Source organism: Canis aureus, chromosome 8, assembly GCF_053574225.1.
Source record: "Canis aureus isolate CA01 chromosome 8, VMU_Caureus_v.1.0, whole genome shotgun sequence".
NCBI lineage: Eukaryota > Metazoa > Chordata > Mammalia > Carnivora > Canidae > Canis > Canis aureus.
The window spans coordinates 21,948,775-21,971,649 of record NC_135618.1 but is presented as its reverse complement, the minus strand read 5'-3'; the positions used below and the strand labels follow the sequence as shown (position 1 = coordinate 21,971,649).

Here is a 22,875-nt window from a genome sequence, read left to right as displayed (position 1 = left end):
TCCTGAAGGCCCAGGATCGAGTCCCATGTCGGGCTCCCTGCATGGAGCCTGCTTCTCCCTCTGCCTGTGTCTCTGCCTCTCTCTCTCTCTCTCTCTCTCTCTCCCTCTGCCTGTGTCTCTGCCTCTCTTTCTCTGTCTCTCATGAATAAATAAATATTAAAAAAAACTGTAGCTCTATATATTTCATACATCTTATAGCTTTTGGGTGTTTTAAGATTTTATTTATTCACGAGAGACATGTTTCTTGGTTAGGTAAAATGTTGATCTGTTTCTGCATTCAACGCTTGATAGTCTAGAGGATATTGATTTATTTTGTGGATTTTATACCCTTGAACAACAACAGCTCCTCTCTAGTTTCACTAAACTTTTGATTATTTGGCCAGTTTGGCCTGGAGATTCTGATTCATTAAATGTTGTGGGGGTGTTGGTTGGTCAGCCACCTGGAGTTTTATAAAACTTTGTTGGTGATGGTGGCTCTCTTATCCCAGGCTGAAAAACACTGCTGTTAATTAGCAGGCCTTAAAACTAGGTGACCATTAGAATCATCCTGGGAATTTAAAGGCAGTAACAACAAAACAAACTCCCAAGCTTTACTCTAACCTCCTTGATCAGAATCTCTGGGAATGAAGCCCAGGAATTTGTACTTTAGAAAACACCCCAGATGATTCTGATAATTCCCAAATTTGAGAACCATTGCTTTACATGTTCTAAAATCTGTACTTACATTAAACGAGGGCTTTTAAAAAACTCGTTGGTACTTGAACTGCATCATATTCCCTTTCCACTCTCATTGAATTGCTTTTAGTAATACTACTAGGAGTAATCAATGATTATTGAATGCTTACTATATTTGAGGCAATTTATCTTCTTGGGGGCTCAGAGAGGTTAAGCGTCTTGTTCAAAACTACTTCCTAGTAAGTACAGAACTAGGATATAAATTCAGGTCTCTTTCTGCATCCAGAAAGCCTTCAGTCTTTACCATGAATATTGAATTACCATCAGTGTATGTGCAAAGAGATTATTTTTGAAGGTCCTAACAGTTTGCCAGTTTATGATAAAAGCTTTGTTTAGATTATTGCCCACTGCATTACAGTGTGTGCTCTATGAGACTCATGGGAGAAATTTCTCTTAAGCTTTTTTATTGTACAGAAAGCGCTTCCTGTGACTTTTCTCATTTTGAACTTTGTTAGAAAACTTACAGTCAGATTTCTGGTTCACTGTTAGCAAGTGTATGGGATTTTTTTATTTGCATTTTGTTTACAAATTCATTCTTGGTATCATTTTAAATGTCTCTTCATTTTTCTCATCTTTTTAAAAATTATTTTATCTTGCTGTATTATCTTAATAAGTTATTTTAAAGGAGAGTGCTAAGTAAATTAAGAAGGGATAATGAGCCATTTTAGATAATTTGGTCAAATGTCTTTTTGAAAGAGCTGAATTTGGGGAAAGGAAGAACTTCGAATTTGGAATGTGTCTGTGTGCTAGGCACCCTGATAAATGTTCTTTTATTTTCATGCCAACTATTTTGGTATTTTCAATACCACCACTTAGTTCAACTAATTAAGTGGTGGTATTCCCATTTTCTGGATGACGGAACTAATGAGACAAATTAACCTTTGTTATGCAAAGCTAAACTCCAACCCAGCTTTGTGTGACTCCAAAACCTTTTTTTTTCTAAGTGCCTCTAATGGATCTAATTTACCTAACCATTTCTAAACTCTTTATTAGGGTCATGCATATAGCCGACAAACATTTGTGGATGACTTTGTAGGAAGCATTGTATCTGGCCCTGCCTTACAGAAATTGCCATACTGATCAGAATGTCTTATCATCAACTAAGCATGTCTTTGAATGGACATTAGATTAGTTAGGGCCCAGGTAGGAAACAGCACATTCAGAAGATTAAATGAGGAGAGTTTAATAAAGATACTATTTATCAAGATATGGGCCTACTCAGTTGAAAGTGCATTATCCTGGAGCTATTAACAGTTGGGAGCTGTTATTACTTAGGTAAGTCTTAAAGGAAAAGGAATAACCAGACTTGTAAGCAGGCGTCTTAAGATAGGGCTGCCTGATAGTATCTGACCTTCAGTAGAGGAACATACGGGATTTACAGTTAATTGGTAGGGATGGAGTTGCTGGAATAAAAACCTTGACTTCACTTTCATCTTGCTTGTACCTTTCATTAACTGAACCCAAGTTAAAGGGCAAGGGAACCCACTGATGCAGTCTACTGGTCCAGAGAAGTATTAAAGGTAGACAGTGATTCCAGAAGGGGAAACAGCACAATCATGGTCCCTGCTCTAAAGAAGCTTACCATCCTGCTGGGAGGATGGATATTCAGCAAATTATTATAAGTGCTATGGAAAAGTGTCATAGATGTATCTAGTCTAAAGTGTCTGAGAAGTCTTCTCTGTGGAAGGTTCTTCACACATCCTTGTTCTTTTAAAACAAAACAGATTTCTGGTCTCCTCCAGAGATTCTGATTTACTGGGTCTAAGGTGGGGTTGGGGAGCAGGTTTTAAAAAATCTTACCACAGTGATTCAGTCATTTATTAGAGTTACTGAGAGGCCAGTATACCTGGCTGGGGCTTACAAGTAGTAGGGGACACTGGTATGAGATGAAGCTAGAAAAATGATGGGCAGAGCCCTATAGATCATTCTTAAAGATTTCGGACCTTGTCCTAAGGTAGTAGGTAGCCATTGGGAATTTTCTTCCAAGCTACTTTGTGTACTCTGTATCTAGCTTCTTCTGCCTCTCTCCATAGCTTCTCATTCCCATATCTGGCTTCTTTTCTTTGATGCCTTTCTCTGAACCTCCAATTCCTCAGTAGAAAATAGTTATCAGAGGGACTCCTGGATGGCTCAGTGGTTGAGCGTCTGTCTTCAGCTCAGGGCATGATTCCAGAGTCCTGGGATCGAGTCCCACATTGGGCTATCTGCGTGGAACCTTCTCCTCCCTCTGCCTATGTCTCTGCTTCTCTCTGTATCTCTTGTGAATAAATAAATAAACTCTTAAAAAAAAAAAAAGTTATCAGAGAGACTGGAGAAATAAAGGAATTAGTGATAACAGTAGCACTGTGTCTCTTCCAAGACCTAGAATAGAAACTGCACTCTAAAGCTTGGCGATTTCCATAGAGGACTACAGTCAAGGCCACTTTGGGTTTTCACAAGAAGAATCTGAAATGATCTCTATTTTAAATTTTTCTTGATATCTAGAATCAAGATACGCATAAAACCAAAAACCTAGGGGTGCCTGGGTGGCTCAGTGGTTTAGCATCTGCCTTTGGCTCAGTTCATGGTCCCAGGGTCTTGGGATTGAGTCCTACATCGGGTTCCCCATGGGGAGTCTGCTTCTCCCTCTGCCTGTGTCTCTACCACTCTTGTGTCTCTCATGAATAAATAAAATCTAAAAAAAGAAAGAAAAAGAAAGGAAGGGAGGGAGGGAGCAGGCAGCCCGGTGGCTCAGTGGTTTAGCACTGTCTTCGGCCCAGGGTGTGATCCTGGAGACCCGAGATCAAGTGCTACATCGGGCTCCCTGCATGGAGCCTGCTTCTCCTTCTACCTGTGTCTCTCATGAATAAATAAATAAAACCTTAAAAAAAAAAAAAAAAAGACAGAAAGAAAGAAAACAAAAGAAACAATTAGGATAAAGGAAAAGAAAATACTTACACTTAGGTAACTCAAACTAGATAATATAGTCAAAATACTAAGAAAAACAAAAATGTAACTTCAGTTAACAACTAACATTCCATCTATAATAAATACCACTGCAGTATTTGTAATCTTGCATCACTAAAAAAGAATACTGCTATTAGTTTTCTTAGAATAAAGGTCATATATGAATTATACAGAAGTTTCCATTATTTTTAAATATCTCCTAGACCCCACCTTTCCTAGCCTTTCATAGCTGAAACTACTGAGATCGAACAACATGAAGTTTCTACCTGACAATGACAAGCACTGTCATCATGGTCAGAGCTAAGGGAAGAAAGCTAAGTGGAGTTCCAGTTGAATGAGAAGCTTCTTAAAAGTAAAAGAGAGCATAGCTAACATTTACACTTGTATTTTAAGTTTCTCAAATTAAATGCCAAAATTGGAGCACCTGGGTGGCTCAGCAGGTTAGGTGTCTGCCTTTGGCTCAGGTCATGTTCCCAAGGTCCTAGGATCCTACTTCTCCCTCTCCCTCTGCTGCTCCCCCTGGTTGTGCTCTATGTAATAAATGGATAAAATTTTTAAAATAAGTAAACAAGGGATCCCTGGGTGGCGCAGCGGTTTGGCGTCTGCCTTTGGCCCAGGGCACGATCCTGGAGACCCGGAATCGAGTCCCACATCAGGCTCCCGATGCATGGAGCCTGCTTCTCCCTCTGCCTGTGTCTCTGCCTCTCTCTCTCTCTCTCTCTCTCTCTCTCTGTGACTATCATAAATAAATAAAATTTTTTTTTAAAAATTAATAAACAAATAAACAAATGCCAAAATCAAACATCTCTTAGTCTGAAAGAGTGGCTGACAAGTTCAATGAAAAGCCTCAAATATAAATACAGTATCTTCTTAGCATTGCAATTAAATTTCTTTTGTTCTCAATACAAGTACCACTGTCACCAATACTTGTTTTTATTTATATTTTACTAATACATACTACTATACCAAATTAAGGTGAACATTATTTACTAAAGCTATAAGACATTTCTCCAAAGGAGGTATGTAAATGCACAGGAAAAGATCCTCAACATCATTTGTCAATAAAGTAAATGAAAATCAAAACCACAATGAGATATCACTTCATACTCACCATAATGTCTATAATCAAAATGTCAGATGGGACCAATTTTGACAAGATGTAAAGAAATCAGAACCCTATTTTGCTGGTAGAAATGTAAAATGCAAAAACAGTTTGGGAGTTCCTCAGTTACACACAGTTACCATATGATCCCTCAATTACACAAGTATATGCCCAAAAGAAAAAAAACTTCTATCCACAGAAAAATTTATCCAGAAACATTCATAACAGCATTACGCACAATACTCAAAAGCAGAAACAACCCAAATGTCCAAAAACTGATGAACAGGTTAATAAAATTTGGTATATGCATACAATGAAATATGATTGTTTTAAAAAGTGAATTTTAATGATATATGCTATAACATAAATAAGCTTTGAAAACATTGTACTTATTGAAAAATTACAGTTACAGGATGCCTGGGTGGTTCAGTGGCTGAGCATCTGCCTTTGGCTCAGGTTGTGATTCTGGGGTCCTGGAATAGAGTCCCACATCAGGCTCCCCATAGGGAGCCTACTTCTCCCTATGCGTCTCTCTCATGAATAAATAGAGTCTTAAAAGAAAAAAAAGAAAAGGAAAAATTCCAGGTACAAATCACCACATACTGTAGGAATCCATCTATATGAAATGTCCAGAATAAGCAAATGCTTAGCGAAAGAGAGATTAGTGGTTTCCTAAAGCTGAGGTTGGGAGTGAGAAATAGTTACTCCTAATGAATACTGGCTTTTTAAGGGTTACGAGAAGTCAGAAGAAAGAGCAGTAGTCAGACATTAGAAAGGAGGGAGAATGAATAAGTGGAGCACAAGGATTTTTAGGGCAGTGAAACTACTCTGTATGGTAACAGAATGGTGGCTACATCATTATATATTAGCCTATACCCATGGAGTACAATATCAAGAGTGAACCCTAACATAAACTATGGATTTGGGTAATAAAGATCTGCCAATGCAGGTCCATCAATTGTAGCAAATGTATCACCCTGGCGGAAGATGCTGATAATGGGGGAAGCTATGCACACTTGGGACAGGAGACATATGGGAAATCTCTACCTTATGCTCTATTTGGCTACGAACCTAAAACTGCTATTTTTTTTTAAAAAGTCTATAAAAAAAAATCAGTAGTTGGGTAGGCAGTACTATGCTGAACAGGTAACAGCATAGGGGATTTTTGTTGGTTTTTTGGTGGAGAGGAGTAAAAATATACATAAGACAAAATTTACCATTTTAATCATTTTTTTTAAAAGATTTTATTTATTTATTCATGAGAGACACAGAGAGAGAGAGAGGCAGAGACACAGGCAGAGGGAGAAGCAGGCTCCCTTAGGGAGCCCGATGTGGGACTTGATCCTGGGTCTCCAGGATCACGCCCTGGGCTGAAAGCAACACTAAACCGCTGAGCCACCTGGGCTGCCCCATCTTAATCATTTTTAACTGTACAATTCAGTATTAAGTACATTCATACTGTCATGCAACCATCACCACCATCCATCAGAATTCTTTTCTTCTTCAAAGCTAAAACTATACCCATTAAATAATACTGCTCATTTCCTCCTACCCTCTGCCCCCAGCATCCACCATTCTATGTTCTGTCTCTATAAATTTTACTACTCTAGCTATCTCATGTAAGTGGAATCACAGTATTTGTCTTTTTGTGGCTTATTTCACCTACCACAATGTCCTCAAGGTTCATCCATTTGTGTATCTTAGGTCAGCTTTTCCTTCTTTTTTAAAGCTTAATGACAGAAAATAATAATAATAAAAAATAAAAAAAATAAAGCTTAATAACATTACATTTACACACCATTTTGCATATTCATTTATCTGTCAATCAGTACTTGGACTGCTTCTACTCTCTAGCTACTGTGAATAACACTATAAACATGGATGTAAAAATCTTTCTCAAGACCCTACTTTTAATTAACAAGACAGGAAACCAATGTTGGAGAGGATGTGGAGAAAGCAGAACCCTCTTGCACTGTTGGTGGGAATGTCAACTGGTAGAGCCACTCTGGAAAACTGTGTGGAGGTTCCTCAAAGAGTTAAAAATAGAGCTACCCTATGACCCAGCAATTGCTCTGCTGGGGATTTATCCCAAAGATACAGATGCAGTGAAAAACCGAGACACCTGCACCCCAATGTTTATAGCAGCAATGTCCACAATAGCCAAACTGTGGAAGGAGCCTTGGTGCCCATCGAAAGATGAATGGATATAGAAGCTGTGGTACATGTATACAAGGGAATATTACTCAGCCATTAGAAAGGACGAATACCCACCATTTGCTTCAACGTGGATTGAACTGGAGGGTATTATGGTAAGTAAAGTAAGTCAATCAGAGAAGGGCAAACATATGGTTTCATTCATTTAGGGGAATATAAAAAACAGTGAAAGGGATTAAAGGGGAAAGGAGAGAAAATGAGTGGGAAATATCAGAGAGGGTGACAGAACATGAGAGACTCCAACTCTGGGAAACGAACAAGGGGTAGTAGAAGGGGAGGCGGGCAGGTGGATGGGATGACTGGGTGACGGGCACTGAAGGGGGGCTCCTGACAGGATGAGCATTGGGTGTTATACTATATGTTGACAAATCGAACTCCAATAAAAAAAAAATACCAAAAAAAAAAAAAAAAAAAAGACCCTGCTTTTAGACCACCTAACTCACTACATATATGAAGCGTGTGACTTTTAATCTCAGTGTCATGAGTTCAAGCCCCACTTTAGGCAGAGACATAGGCAGAGGGAAAGGCAGGCTCCACACAAGGAGCCCGATTTAGGACTTGATCCCAGACCCAGGGATCACACCCTGAGCTAAAGCCAGATGCTCAACCACTGAGCCACCCAGGCGTCCCAGATGTAGGGCTTACTTTAAAAAACAAAACAAAAAAACACAACAAAACAAAAAGATCCTGCTTTTGGGATCCCTGAGTGGCTCAGCAGTTTAGCACCTGCCTTTGGCCTGGGGCGTGATCCTGGAGTCCCGGGGTCGAGTCCCACATCAGGCTCCTTGCATGGAGCCTGCTTCTCCCTCTGCCTGTGTCTCTTTTCAAGTATTTTGGTAAATACTCAGAAATGGAATTGCTGGGTTACATGGTAATTCCATGATTAACTTCTGAGGAAACACCATACTGTTTATCACAGTAGCTGCACCATTTTACATTCCCACCCATAGTGCACAGGGTTCTAAGTTCTTCACATCCTTGCCAGCACTTGCTTTTTCTTCTGTTGTTTTCACAGTAGCTATCCTAATTGGGGGTGAGATAGGCCACAGGGGATTTTTAAAAGGTGAAACTATTATTTATGATCTTGGAATGTTAGATACGTAACATTAGTCATTTGTCAAAACCTGCAGAACTTCACAGCACAAGTAACCAGCTTTAATCTATACCATTTTTTTTTTTTTTTAAATAAAGAGGATAGCAAGGGCAGGGAGAAAGGGAGACAGAGAATCTTAAGCAAGCTCTGCATCTACATGGGGTTCGATTTCACAACCCTAACATCATGACCTGAGCCTAAATAAAGAGATGGACATTTAACCAACTGAACAACCCAGGCCCCTATCTATGCAATTAAAAAAAAAAAAAAAATCATTGAGAAAGTCAGAGAATCCCAAGAAAGAATACAAACCGAGATTAAAAAAACAAAAAAATCTAACTGTATTATAAATGTATGAAACAAGTTCACTGAAGTGGGTGGGGGGAATAAATAGTGCTAACCTAAGTAACTGTGAAAATGTAACCAGTCTGTAGAACTAGAGGGAAAAGGAACTGCATATAAGTACTGTACTCTAGTTGATAAAGTTGTTCTCCAGAGGGCTGCAGGTTAATAATTCTGATAATGCTATACCACATCTATATTGAAAAAGAACAATTAAGCAAATTAATGGCAGCCAAAAGGAGTTGTCCTAAGTGGAAATTTACAGATAAGCAAGAAGAGGCTAGAAAGATACATATACAAATGGTATAGAGTTGGAGACATAAATATTTAACTTAATATAGACACAGATGGTTACACATAGAAGTATTTATAGGGCATCCCCAGTGGCCTGGCGGTTTAGTGCCGCCTTCAGCCCAGGGCATGACCCTGGGGTCCCAGGATCAAGTCCCACATCAGGCTCCCTGCATGAAGCCTGCCTCTCCCTCTGCCTGTGTCTCTGCCTCTCTCTCTCTCCCTCCGTCTCTCATGAATAAATAAATAAAATCTTAAAAAAAAAAGAAATATTTATAGATATACTACATATACATAGCTTAGTATATACACATGTATTTCTTTGTTTTATAGCAGAGTTTGTTTTATAGCTGAGAGAGACTAAAAAAATAAAATTGCAGCAGCAAGCATATCTATCACCTTTATCTTGGTCTCTAATACCATTCTCCAATAAAAGGAATCCAGGCTCTTTGGAAAAATGGCTGATTCTAGAACTAGGACAGAAAATATGCATAAGTCTGGACCATCTTACAGTCCAAAGAAGTAAAGAAGTCCTTTAAAAAATTCTTACTGGAGTGCCTGGGTGGCTTAGTTGAACATCTGACTCTGAGTTTCAGCTCAGGTCATGATCTCAGGGTCCTAGGATCAAGCCCCAGGTTAGGCTTCCTGCTCAGTGGGGAGTCTGCTTCCCCGCTCTCCCTTTGCCCCTCCCCCTGCACATTCTCTCTGATAGATAGATCGATAAATCTTTTTTTTTAATCCTTACTGATGGAGGTGTGTTACAGGGGCACAGAAGCCAACTGAAAGTGCTTCCAATGGCCAAAGGCAGAACAGTCTGATCAACAAAATAAGTGAAGCAGTATTGGATTATATCCTTGAGTCCATACTGCTATAAATGAATGAGTGATTAATGGGGAAAAAGACAAATTTTCCATGCAAAAGAATTCCAAAGAAATTATATAAGATACTCCAACCCTAAAAAAAGGAAGCATAACTCCTCTCTCTTTCAGTGTGGGCTATAACAGTGACTTCCTTCCAAAGAATATAGCGAAGGGGAGGGGGGGTAACTGTACTGTAGAGAAATCTGATAAATGTTACTTCAGCCAAGTGAGTAAAATCAATATCAACAGTAATAAATCCTGTTGATAATATGTATCTTTGAAACAATGTGATGAAAATGGCACATGATCATCCTCCCCAAAAACCCAATCTGATCACAAAACATCAAACAAATTCCAACAGAAGGGCATCTTGCAATATACCTGACCAATACTCCTCTCAATTCTCAAGATGATCAACATGAAAAGTCTGAAAAAGTGGCAGCCAAGAAGTGCCTAAGGAAACATGACAACTAAATGTAATGTGGAACAGAAAAAAGACATTAGGGGTGGTGTCTGGGTAGCTCAGTCGGTTGGGTGTCTGCCTTCAGCTTGGATCATGATCCCAGGGTCCTGGGATAGAGCCCTGCGTCTATAGATAGACGCTCCCTATAGATAGATGCTCCCCCTGCTTGTGCTCTCTGTAAAATGAATAAATAAAATCTTTAAGAAAAGAGACATTAGGTAAGACTAAGCTAAAAACTACACTATGGATTTTAGTTAACAATAAATATTGATTATTTCTAAGAAATGTACCATGCTAATGCATCGATTTAAATAAAGAAAAGAAAAGCAAGTGCCAGTAACTCCAGGCTGATGGCTTCTTACTTCCTGGAGTAATTTTAATAGCTTGGTATTATATCTACATGACTAAGAGACTTGGATCATTACAGGAGATTTTTATTGTTTCCAACATCCAGGAAAACTTTCTCCTCACAAAATAAACTTCTGGACTTCTATTTCAGTACCCTTTCTTCAGTCCCTGCAATGCCCTTTACTCAGCCTGAGGTTAGGTAAACTTCAACAAGCCCTAACCATCAATTCTGACCATGTATGCAAAACACCCATCTATTCTGGCAGGTGATGTCACCGTGGCATGGTCTGGCAAACAAAAGATGGGCTATAAACTGCAGGTAAGACACATAAGCCCTTTACCACCGAGCCTCTTAAAATGATGGTGGGCCATGTTAGACTCCAAAAGACCTCAACTCTAAGATATCTGCTTCATCACTTCTATTACTGCCTATTCTTGACCCCCTTGCTATTATTCAAATATCCATAAATAAATATACACATGTGTACATGCATGTGTGTGTTTTGCCTCTACAAAGCAATCATTAATTCCTCGGGGACAGACACCACAAATTCTGTATTTTGAGGTACCTTATAATTATTTCCCTTCTTCCTTTCTTATAGAACTCTACTTTTTTCAGGTGGCAATGTGCCCAGCTATGGACAGTGAGACCTAAGAGGAAGTTTATTGCAAAAACACTGGAAAGCTTTTGCCTTCCCGACAAAGAGGCAGACACATTTGATGTTGTTCCTCTTTCTTTCTTTCTTTCTTTTTTTTTTTTTTTTTGGCCTTAAATACAGACATGATACTTGGAGCTGCAACTTGCAAATAAAGGAAAGTCCAAAACAGTTCCATAGATGCTGATCCTAAAAGTGCTAAGTTCATGAACCCAAGCCAGGAACTGCCTACCCCCAAATATCTTGTTATATAAGACAAATAAACTATTTAAGCACCTGTTGAAAAAAAATAATCAAGCTGTGGTCCCCAGCATTGTAAAGAGCAATGATAAGTATGACTTCAAAAGACTACAGTATACCTCCTGAGCTTTCACAATTGGATTGGAAAAGAGGTAGAGATCTGAACAATCCCAGGGGTAAGTATTAAGCAAGAACCCTTAAAGGAATCAAAAACTTCAAACAGCTCAAACCCTAATCTTACCGGTAGGGCATATCAGAACTCAGTATGCCCTAATCTTGACAGAAATCTTTCCAGGATCCTAGGATCACAAAATACTTAATCTCTAACATGAAAAACCAGAACCAAAACTAGTAAAAAGAGGAAAAAAGCAACTTGGAAGCTACAAATATTCTGTAAGCCTAAGAAAACTAAACACAATAAAACAAAAGCCTATTTTTGGTATACACAAAGAACTAAGAAAAGTTAAGCAGAGGATGCTATGTTAAAAGTACATTTAGACAACAGGAGCTCCTTGGTGGCTCAGTGAGTTAAGCATCCAACTCTTGATTTCAGCTCAGCTCTTGATCTCAGCATCATAAGCTCAAGCCCCACACAGGGCTCCACACTTGGCATGGAAATTTCTTATAAAAAAAAAAAAAGTTCACTAAGAAAAAACAGCTCTTAGAAGTTAAAAATACAACAGCAAAATAATTAAAAACTCAATGTTAACAATTTTCAGTTTCCAATAGTAAGTAGCAGGCTAGGTTTCTTGGATCACCTATCACTATTCTACTGGATAAAAGCTTTAAAATACGGATAAAATATATTTCAAAAACGTAAGGCATCAAAGACAAGCGAGCCAAGATAACAAGGAATTACAAAGTTACAAGCAAAAAATAAGGGGAAAAAAAGGAATAAAAGCTACTTTTGCCCTGAAGGTGTTTGCCAATCCTAAAAATCTTTGTTTTGAGAATATAGCACAAGATATGGGGACAGAAATCAAAATCCAACAACTGTACAGGGAATTTCAAGCCCTGAACTTCCACTAAGAATGAATCTCATACACAGTATGTTAAATTAAAGAAGACAGACAAAAAAGAATACATATTGCATGATATTATTCATGTGAGGTTTTAAAAACCTACAAAAGTAATCAAAAGCAATACAAGTCAGAATAGTAGTTACTTTTAGGTGGATATTCACTGGGAATGGCATGAAGGAAACTTCTGTATCTTGATCCTAGCGGGAATTACAGAAGTGTTGTTCAATTTTTTTAAAAATCTTAATGTCAAACAGGTAAGATTTGTACACTTTAATGTATGAATTTATATCTTAATGAAACTTTAAAAAAATGGAGGTGAAAGGTCATTTCAGATTCAAAAAGTTAACAAATGTTAATTACATTGAGCCTTGGCAAACAGTAAAAGATGCTAATTTAGGGGGCGCCTGGGTGGGCATCTGCATTCAGCTTGGGTCATAGTCACAGGGTTTGCGTTAGTTCCCTGCTCAGTGGGGAGTATGCTCCTCTCTCGGCCTCTGCCCTTCTTCTCCTGTTCTAATGAATAAATAAGATCTTAAAAAAAAAAAAAAAAAAAGTTAATTTAGTCCATAGTCTAAGTCTAGAAAATTGAAGTTATAGTTTGTGTTTTATAGTTTGTGTTTATTCAAAAGCTATTTACCATAGCTTTATCAATAATTTTGATTTTTATAATTTCTAACAGAAAAAAAAAACTCAACTAACCACCACTAATGTTTGTTTAAAATCTCTCAGAATCAACTTAACACTCATACTCACTAAAAACCAATCTTTTATGTTTTTCCAATTAAGTTTCAGACAATTTACATTATTCTTACATGACCAACAGATGTTCACTGCTCTCATTTTTAGAAACCAAAAGGTCATAAAAATGCTATCACTAAAAAATAAGCATTTGTATTCAAACAATCAAGGAAATGAGAATTTCAGACATAAAAGAGAAAAATTTCACATGAAAAGGCACAAACAGCTGTATCTCCAGATTATAAAAAGAATCCATAAAGGGGCACCTGGCTGGCTTAGTCAGTAGAGCTCTTGATCTTGGGGTCATGAGTTCAAGTCCCATACTCGGTGTGGGGTCTACTTAAAAACAAAAGGTCCCTAAAGTTAAACAAAGATATAAGAAATATACATGCTGTGGAAAAAAACCTAAATACCCTTAGTATTCAAAACATAATCTGATGATAGAGTTAGAGCAACTCATTGATTTCCTCATTCAACAAGTATTTCAGTGCCTATTATATGTCTATTCATTTTGTGGTATACAGCGGGATACAGCAGACACAAAACATGATTTTTACTCTGGAAAGAACAAAATAATGATGTAGCAAAAATAGGAAAATCTGACTCTATATAAACATTTATATTTTTTCAAATTACAACAAATATATAATGCTAATATTTCACACATTTCATGAGGTATTGTGAAAGTCCGATGATTAGTTTTCCACCAAGAACTTAAGGAAAAATTGCTTCTAAGCCCCAAATTTTAATATCTAATTTGAATTCAATAGGGACATTTTACAAAAACTTTTATTCTTACTATTCTAGATTTCTTTCTCTTGGGCTCTATATAAATTCTAAATGCTGAATCCCACATTACAAAGAGCAGTCAGACATCATCTTAAAACGCCTTTACAGCATCTCCCAATGGTCTGAAAGAGGTAGTTTTCATAATTTGTCAATGAAAATCCCATAAAAGCAATCACAGAATACAACTTAAGAAAAAAAAGGAAAATGCTTAAAAGCACAGGTGACAATATTAACTGTATCAACAGATTTTTAAGCACAATTTGAAATTTTAAAGTATCTATCATTCTACCATCTATTAAAGATGATACCTCAAAATATTCTATTATTATTACATGAGAAACTCAGTGCATAAATCAGCTCATGAAGCTACTAATTAGAGCAAAGCTGGGAGGATCAAAACTTACTGCATTTCCCAATGAACACCTCTCAGCCTCAGAAAAAGCACTGGAATTAAACTGATATAGAAGTAAAAATGTTAACCCACAGATGGGGGAAGAAGGAAAAACAGTATAAACAAACTGCAGAAAAAACATACACTTTTAAAATGCAGCTGATATCAGGACCAATACATTGTTAAAAGAATTAACACCCTTCAAATATTCTCACAGAGGTGATTAAGTCATAAACTTTCATCTTTTAAAACCTGGAGAGATCCTTCCTCCTGCCATCAAAGGATTCAAAAGGAAGAAATAGTTCCTTCTACTATCACAAACTACAACTTCCTCTAGACTTTTAAATGGTCTAAAAATTGAGTTAATTATATGCTAATAAATAAATAACACATCTCTCTTTCTCTCTTTCTCTGTTCATGAATGTAAATCAACCATTCAGTCAAATCAACCTCTTAGCATGGTCCCAATCTACCCTGCATCCCTACTTTTAGGCATCCTCTACTCAAATTCAAACCAAACCCAACCACTACATTCAGGTCAATCCAGCAAACATTTACTAAAGATCTTAGTAGCATCAGGCCCTATGCCAGGCAGTGTGCTGCTGACAGGGGAAAATACAGCAATGAATCAGATGATGATTAAGCAATGAATAAGACATGATCTCTGCCCTCTAGGAACTTAGCCACCTATATGCAAAACCTTCCTTATTTCAAAGCCCATGCCAAATATCTTTTTGGTATGTCAGTTATACAAAGCCCAGACTAATACAGTGTATATATATACTGCTTCCTATAAAACAAAAGCTTTATATAATCTTTTCCCACTAGTTTTTAATACACTGTAGGTATGACTATGTTCTCCAAAATAGAATTTTTCTTTTTTGCTATTGAGCTAAAAATGTTTAAAGATTGAAGACTAATAAGTAAAAAAGCACTTGTAGGTGCCATAATTATAAATCATTACTATTCTCATCTTATTTTCTGCCTGCAAACAGGCTCATATATAGGAAAAAATAGGTTTTAAAAAAAAGATTTTTTTAAAAAGGATTTTATTCATTTATTTGAAAGAAAGAGAGCACAGCAGAGGGATGAGCAGAGGGAGAGGGTGGTGTCTGGGTAAAATGGGTTTTTTAAGTGTCCAGCCAAACTTACATTTATAGATTGGGGGAAGGAAAAAGACAATCAGTGTTCCAAAATAAAGGCAGGGAAGGTGAATTGAACTGAGTGGTTTAAAGGAAGTAGCAAATGCAGAGGTTAGAGGCCATTCTCCAGCTTCCACCTTGCTACAATCAGGATAGAATGGTGGCATAAACAGGTGTCTTAATTAACTCTCAGCCTGCTTAACTAAGAACAATACCTGTAATACAATATTAAACACAACAAATTCTATCAACAAAATGGCATATAAGATATAAATATTTATACCATGACTATTTTCCGAAGGTTTGAATGTACAAGAAATACTGCAACATAAGACGGTAGTCCCATAAAAAAGATATTATCCAGAATGTGTACTCTGAAGAAAAGGAGGGTTCAGAGTTACTGGTCAACAGAAGACATTCTGGACAGTGATACTAACATAGGGGAATATTTTGGAGTTAGGAAAGAGTATCACCTCAAAATTACTTTCTCACAGCAAGTTTCCTCACAGCGGGACCAATATTATAGACCTCATAAATTTCACCATACATTCACAGTGTCCCACGTAACAGACCTCAATAACTTATTGTTTAAACTAAATTCCTACAGCAATTTCATAGTCTTGAAAAAAGCAATGCCATTAATATTAATAAACAAGGAGTTTTTGTCAACCTCCTCTACAGAGATGCACAGATTTTCTAAAAAATCTGAAGTAACATTCAGTCAATATTACAGATAGTCTAACCACTACAGACTACAATGGGATCACACTGCTTTCTTCTAGACAAATCTATTAGTGTGGTCTAAGATCTCATCAGCTATTTTTGCAGTCACATCACAGAGCTAAGAGTCAGGTAAAGTCTTAAGAACTAGCTTTTTACTAGTTCTTCCCCAACCATAAAAGTTTTTAACCCAAACACTAAACCTTAACTTCATAATTTTGGTTTCAATTTATTTAGACATTCTTGAACTGATATCTAAAGCACTTAATCTATCCATCTGCAAAGGCCCTCAGAACCATAATGACTTCCTCCAAGATGCACTTTTTAATCAGTGATCAATACTCTGGATAATGAACTATTAATTCAATTGGTCAAAATATGCATGATCACCTACAGGCATTGTTTTAGTCAGTGAAAACAGTGATTAATTCAGTTCTATACTCCAAGACTCAAAAGTCTAGTACACTTACAGCATAGGTATTAAAACAGAAGTGCTATATAAATGCTATGAGGACAAAGATAAAGAAGCATTAAGGATTAAGACTGGGGGTATCTGGGCAGCCCGGTGGCTCAGCAGTTTAGCGCAGCCTTTGGCCCAGGGCCTGATCCTGGAGACCCAGGATCCATTCCCATGTCCGGCTCCCTGCATAGAGCCTGCTTCTCCCTCTGCCTTTGTCTCTGTCTCTCTCTCTCTCTCTCTCTCTCTCTCTCTGTGCGTTTCTCATGAATAAATAAAGTATTTTTTAAAAAAAGACTGAGGGTATCCACTGAATCTATCATCCAATTCAAATTTTTCAATTTCTTCCAAAAAGAGCATGACCTTTGTCAAATGCACTTAATAACTTAATGAAAATAACAATGGCTTTTACTTAAAGCCAAGGGCCAAAAATAAAAATTAAAAAAAAAAATCACATAGACCAGGAAACTAAGGCATAACAAAGGTTTATAAGAACCTATAAATTAAGTCAGATATTGGAAGCTACCTTCTAACTTCCAGAAGAATCACCTCATTTCCCTTGGGGAGCAAATTTTTTAATAAATCATGATATGAATGTAGTGTGCTCAGCCATATTTTTTCGTAACTATACACACACAATCCATACACGGATTTTTTTTTCCTGGCGAAATTTAGCTCCTCAAAACACAAAAAAGTATCTCCTAATAAATAAAACGTATTGACTAAACACAGAAATTCTCCAATCTCTAATTTTCTTACTTGTAAAACGAGTAATAATTATAAAATCATTGCTTTGTGAAATCATTGATTCATACTTGGGCCTCTTTTTGATCCAGTCATTCTTCCCGTGATAATTTAAGAAATCAACACAATAAACAACACTTAAGATACTATCTTATAATTATGTTACAGCTTGAGGAAATAATGAAGACACTGTCACCTCTTTGTTTGGTATTACCCAGAACTCAGAACTGAGTAGCATATATACAACGCTTACTTAAATGCGCATTTGGAGCACCTGGAATACCTTGAAGCATAGCTCAAATCTACTGCCAGTTAATTCATACCCCCTCACAACCACACAGTACAACATAACCCACTTAATCTATCACTATTAGTTCTGTCCCCTAAAGTCAGTATTAAAGTGGTTCTTTATTTTATTACTTTATTCTCAAATTTAAAATAAGACTTAAGAAGCATCAAAATAGCAATGAAGGCAGGCCTGGGTGGCTCAGTAGTTGAGCGTCTGCCTTCGGCTCAGGGCGTGATCCCAGGAAGGTTCTCAGTATGGGAGTGCTGAATCCGCCTCCTCGCAGGAAGCCTGCTTCTCCCTCTGCCTATGTCTCTGCCTGTCTCTCATGAACAAATAAATAAAATCTTAAAAAAAAAAATAGCAATGAAACTCCTATAAATATAATTAAGAAACTTGGAGTGCATAACTGCTTTCATCATTTTTTTGTAACATGTTTCCAGTAATTAAACCTTTTGGATAGTAATGTGATCCTAAACTTGAAATAACAGAACTGGTCTCTAAATTCAGAATATCAAGAGAATTCTCCCAACCTCAAATTCATCAATGACAAGAGCACAGTGTAGGTGTTTGTTACAATCCCCTGGAAGCACAATATCCTTATTCAAAACAGAACAGTAAAAACAGGAAGTCCAGTGAAATATTTCTAAGATCTCTCCAGGTCCTAACAATAGCCCTCTACACCAATTTCTACTTATCTGAGGTTTAAGCATCCAGATGATACTAGCTGATTCTCTATCAGTTTCTAATAATGTTTCCCTCAAATCCTAAAACAACTAAAAAGTTTAAAACATGGTGCATTAAATTTTAATAGTTAAAATCTTTTTTCATATTTTTCAAAAGGATACAAAATAATTTTTTAGGTAACAGAAATCCCCATCTCGGGACGCCTGGGTGGCTCAGCAGTTGAACCTCTGCCTTCAGGTCAGGGCGTGATCCCGAGTCCTGGGATCTAGTCCCACAACAGGCTCCCTGCGGAAAGCCTGCTTCTCCCTCTGCCTAGGTCTCTGCCTCTCTCATGAATAAACGAATAAAATCTTGAAAGAAAGAAAAGAAAGAAATCCCCATCTCTTCTACAACTTACCTTTCCAAGTTGCTGAGAAACTATTGAATTTTTAAATTATAACAAAAAACTTTCAAAAATCACATTTTAATCTTCACTAAAATATTTTGTTTCTTCTCAAAATTGTTTTTCTGTAGTATGACAGGAAGTGCTTTTTAAATCTAAAAGTTCAATCTAAATAACTCTACTCTTCCTATGTGTACTTTAAAAAAATATTCTAAGTACATTTTTGCTTCCTCTGAAACGTGGATCATTTAAGCACGTAAAAATAAAAATCTTTTCTAATTAGGGATCCCTGGGTGGCTCGGTGGTTTAGCACCTGCCTTCAACCCAGGGCCTGATCCTGAAGTCCCAGGATCGAGTCCCACATCAGGCTCCCATCAGAAGCCTGCTTCTCCTGCCTGTGTCTCTGCCTCTCTCTCTCTCTCTCTGTCTCTCATGAATAAATAAAATCTTTTTAAAAATCTATATTTTCTAATTATAAAAAATGGAAAATAAAACTATACCCATCTACTTTAACTGATGACGCAGTATAACCAATTATAAAATGTACAAAATCGAAAGACCAATAATGCTTGAGAATCTCAAGTGTAAACTCAAATTTTACATAATTCACTTACTAGATAATCTTCTCTAATATAAGAACAATTAATGCTATCTAATAAACGGATGTCTGAGATATTTTCTCTTGGGTGGTGTGTTTACAGACTAAGCAAACACTTGTCCTGAATGTTGCGGGAGATTCCTGAGCTAGCTAAGTGTTCAACCAGTTGAACTCTAAAGTCTCTTTCAGTTCTAAGATTCCCAATCTGTGAGTAAAAGGTGAAAAATAACCGAAAAAAACATTTTGCCCTTCAATTAACCAATCTACCTTCAGTCGCACCCCAACTGCTCCCGTCGAGGGAAAAAAAGTTCTTTCTCCCCTTTCGCTGCAGCGGTTTCACAAGACCCTCGATAACAAAAGGCACGGAAAATGTGCACAGGTGGGATAAAAAGGGGAGTGGCTGAAGCCAGGCAGCTCTCGGGACAGCGCCCCCACGCCCCGGGTCCCTCGGCTGCACCTGAGAAATCACTGCCCTCCACACCTCCACCCTTGCGAGGCTGCGTCGGAGCGAATTCCCCGACCCCTTACAGTCCAACCGCACCTTGGCCACTTGGCCAGACGCTGGGCATTGTCTGAAGCCTTCAGCGCCCAAGCAAGGCAAGAAGGAAAGAAAGCAAAGCGGGGAGAACGGTGAGGATAAAGAACAGCGGAAGGGGAAGTAAAGCAATTGGGAAGCCCCACGCTCTTTTTTTAATTTATTTTTTATTTTTTTAGCAAAACTGGCTTCCCATCGATCCATCAATTTAAGGCAGATTCCAAAAGCCAACCGCGTCCCCGGCGCCCCAGCCCAAGGCGGCAGCGGGGCTGGCCCACCCGGAGTCCCCACAGCTGCGCGCGGGTTCCGAGCACACGCACTGGGAGAGGGAAGCGGGTTTGTGGGCTGGGCCTGGCTGGCCGGAGGCCGGGCTCCGAACAAAGCCGCCCGGCTCCCCCTACCTGGGGCGACGGCGGTGGGCGGCGCCTCGAGGCTCCCCGCGCCGTCCGGGCCCGGCGACGCCCTCGCCCCGGGGACCCCCGCCCCGGCCGCCGGCCGCGGCCGGCCCCCTCCCTGCCGGCCAACGGCGCCCCTTCGGGACAATGGACCCCCTCCCCCGCCTCCGGGCGGGGAGCTACAAAGGCAGAGGAGCGCGGCCCGGCACCGAGCCAGGCGTCCGGAAAGTGAAGGCGGAGGAGAGACCGCGACCAGGGGGGATGGCGGCGGGCGCAGGGGCCGCGGGCCGCTCCTCTGGCCGTCCGGGGCGCTGCCCTCAGCCCTCCGCGGCGCAGAGGCGGGGCGCGCGCCCGCAGCCCCTCCATCCCGGCCGACTGGGGCGGGGGGCTGCACACAAAGAAGCGTGGAGCCCCCGCCCTCCGCCGGCGCCAGGGGCGGGGGTGGGGCCCAAGGCGCTCGGGCCGCCGACGGTCGGCGGGGCGCCCCGCACCCGGACTCACCCACAGCTCCGTGCCCCAGCTCATGGCGGAACTTGAGGCGACTCGGGCCGTCCGGCTGCTCCGCTGTCCGTCCGTCTGTCGGACCCGCCCTTAGTCCCGGCCGACCTCCAACCGGCTGGCCGACGGGCTCGCAGCTCCGCCGCTCTGCCTCCGAAGGTGCCGCCACCGCCGGGCTCCTCAGTGAGTGAGAAAGACGCGACTGGAGAAGCCGCCGCCGACGCCGCGTCCCCGCCTCCCGGAGCCGGCAGGGAGGGGGCCCGGGCCGAGGGGAGGCGGGACGCGGCGAGGGGAGGGGGCGGGGCGCGGTGCACCCTGGGATCGCGGCGGACCCGCGCTCCCCGGCCGCCGCGGGCAGCGTCCCCCCGGGGGAGGGTCTCCCACTCCGCGGGCTCGCGCGCCGGGGCGCTTCCCGCCAGACCCGTGGTGCTCGGACGGCCCCGCCGCCGCGCCGCCGCCACTCGCGTCTCTGCCTCCGAGGTGGAAGGGGAGAGAAGGGAAGGGCGCCCCCCACCCTTCTCTCTTCCCTGAGACCCCTCAGATGAGGTAACTCCCGTCCTCCTCCCTTCCTGCCTCTGGCGTCCTGCACCTGGGAGAAATCCTGACGGAGCTCCTCTTGCAAATCCTCGGGTTTACGTCGTCGGAGATTTGTGTGTGTGCTTGTGTGTTTTATTAAAAGTCTTGATTGGTAAGGTGATCTTGGGAGTCCCCAAAATGTCAAACATGAATGCAACGCGCCCCGATCCTATTTTTAATAGGATTTTGATTTTATAAGTTGTCAGGAAACCATTGAAAGAGGCAGATCCTTCAGCATTCCTTTTGAGGTGTTGCCGTAACAAGAGATGAAGGAAACGGACCGGTGTGAGCCGAGCTGTCACCTGCAGGAAACCAGGACCGAGCTCGCCCCCGCCGAGGAAGGGGCATCTCCTCTGTGGGGGTTGGGCGGGAGCCGCATTCCTCCCCGGGAGCGCGAGGAGCCGACGGCAACTTCGGACACGGCTCGCCCGGAATGCGGGAATCCTGGAGGCAGGTCCACCATTTCCTTTCTTTGTGGAGTTGCTTCCCAGCCCTTCTGAGCAATCATTAACTGCGATCAGCCAGCTTGGCGGGTACTATTAGATTCCAGATACACTTAGCAACTCCTAACATCTGCCTTAGCATTAATGGCTTGTCTTCTAAACACACACACACACACACACACTTCAGTCCAGTCACGAGCAAGGTACTCCTCAGTGTTATGACAGCTGTCTTAAGAAGTTCTCCAAACCGGAGTGTCAGCATTTGAAACTCCTCCCTTTATATGGCCTGCTCAGGTGCCCCAATCTCTTCCGCTTCAATCCTCCTCCCCCCTGCCTGGCTGTGATCCCTCTGGGGGTTAAGGCAAGTAACCTTCCTGACAGGCCACCATTCTTGCTGAATTCTTTGCTTCCTTTCTCTAAGTCCAGCTTTAAGTACACAGATACTCTTTTCCAATGGCCAATTTTTAAATGCTTAAGTATGCCATGCAGTGAAGAGTCTGTAACACACTGACTGAACACTTTCTCTTTCCATTATTTTTCTATACTGCCTCCATTTCAAATAGAATTCCTTCAATATTACTTTATCACCTACCCCAGCTACCCATTTCTCTTCTCCCTTCCTCTTACTCTCTAGACATCCTGAAAGCAGTTAGCAAGTACAAGTAAGATTTGTAATGGAAAATATATTTATTAAACGGATGTCTCATTATTCAGAACCATTCCAATACTAAGCCTTACTGTATCTAAGTATTGTCATAAAAGTTAAAACCTATGGAGCATAATTTAAGCCAAAATTGCATTTTCCCTTTAAAAAGTAAAATAACCTACCATTCACACTGAAGATTATCCTTAACCATACTGTTAACACAACTCTCCAAGTGAACATGAAATCTTATCTCCTAGATGAACATTTTTCTTCTCTCAAAGTTTCTGAACAGAACTCCACACATAACCATTCATTTCTCTTCAAAAAGTTAGATTTTTGGCCAACAAATTCAGAGAAAATTTACGTTTCCAACATTGCTATAAAATTTAAGTATAATTTTTATAACCAACTTAAATTGATAATCTCTTAAATAATTATTTGTAACTTGCAAAATTTTTGTATTAAAATTCACTATTGGGCGGCCCGGGTGGCTCAGTGGTTTAGCGCCACCTTCAGCCGGGGGGCGTGATCCTGGA

General features: G+C 40.2%; 1 protein-coding gene across 5 annotated transcripts in view; it reads right to left on the bottom strand.

Annotated features, from left to right (window-relative positions):
• The window catches only part of FNBP1L (formin binding protein 1 like), a 120,855-nt gene extending 99,907 nt beyond the window's left edge, over window positions 1-20,948 (bottom strand). For 2 of the 5 annotated variants that reach the window (XM_077905486.1, XM_077905485.1), the window contains exon 1: window positions 20,678-20,948. In XM_077905486.1, coding sequence (XP_077761612.1) covers window positions 20,678-20,701 — 24 coding nt within the window. In that variant the 5' untranslated portion in view covers window positions 20,702-20,948. The remainder of the gene's footprint in view (window positions 1-20,677) is intronic. The other 3 variants (XM_077905487.1, XM_077905488.1, XM_077905489.1) reach the window with 3 other exon arrangements.
• Window positions 20,949-22,875: the final 1,927 nt, after the last annotated feature.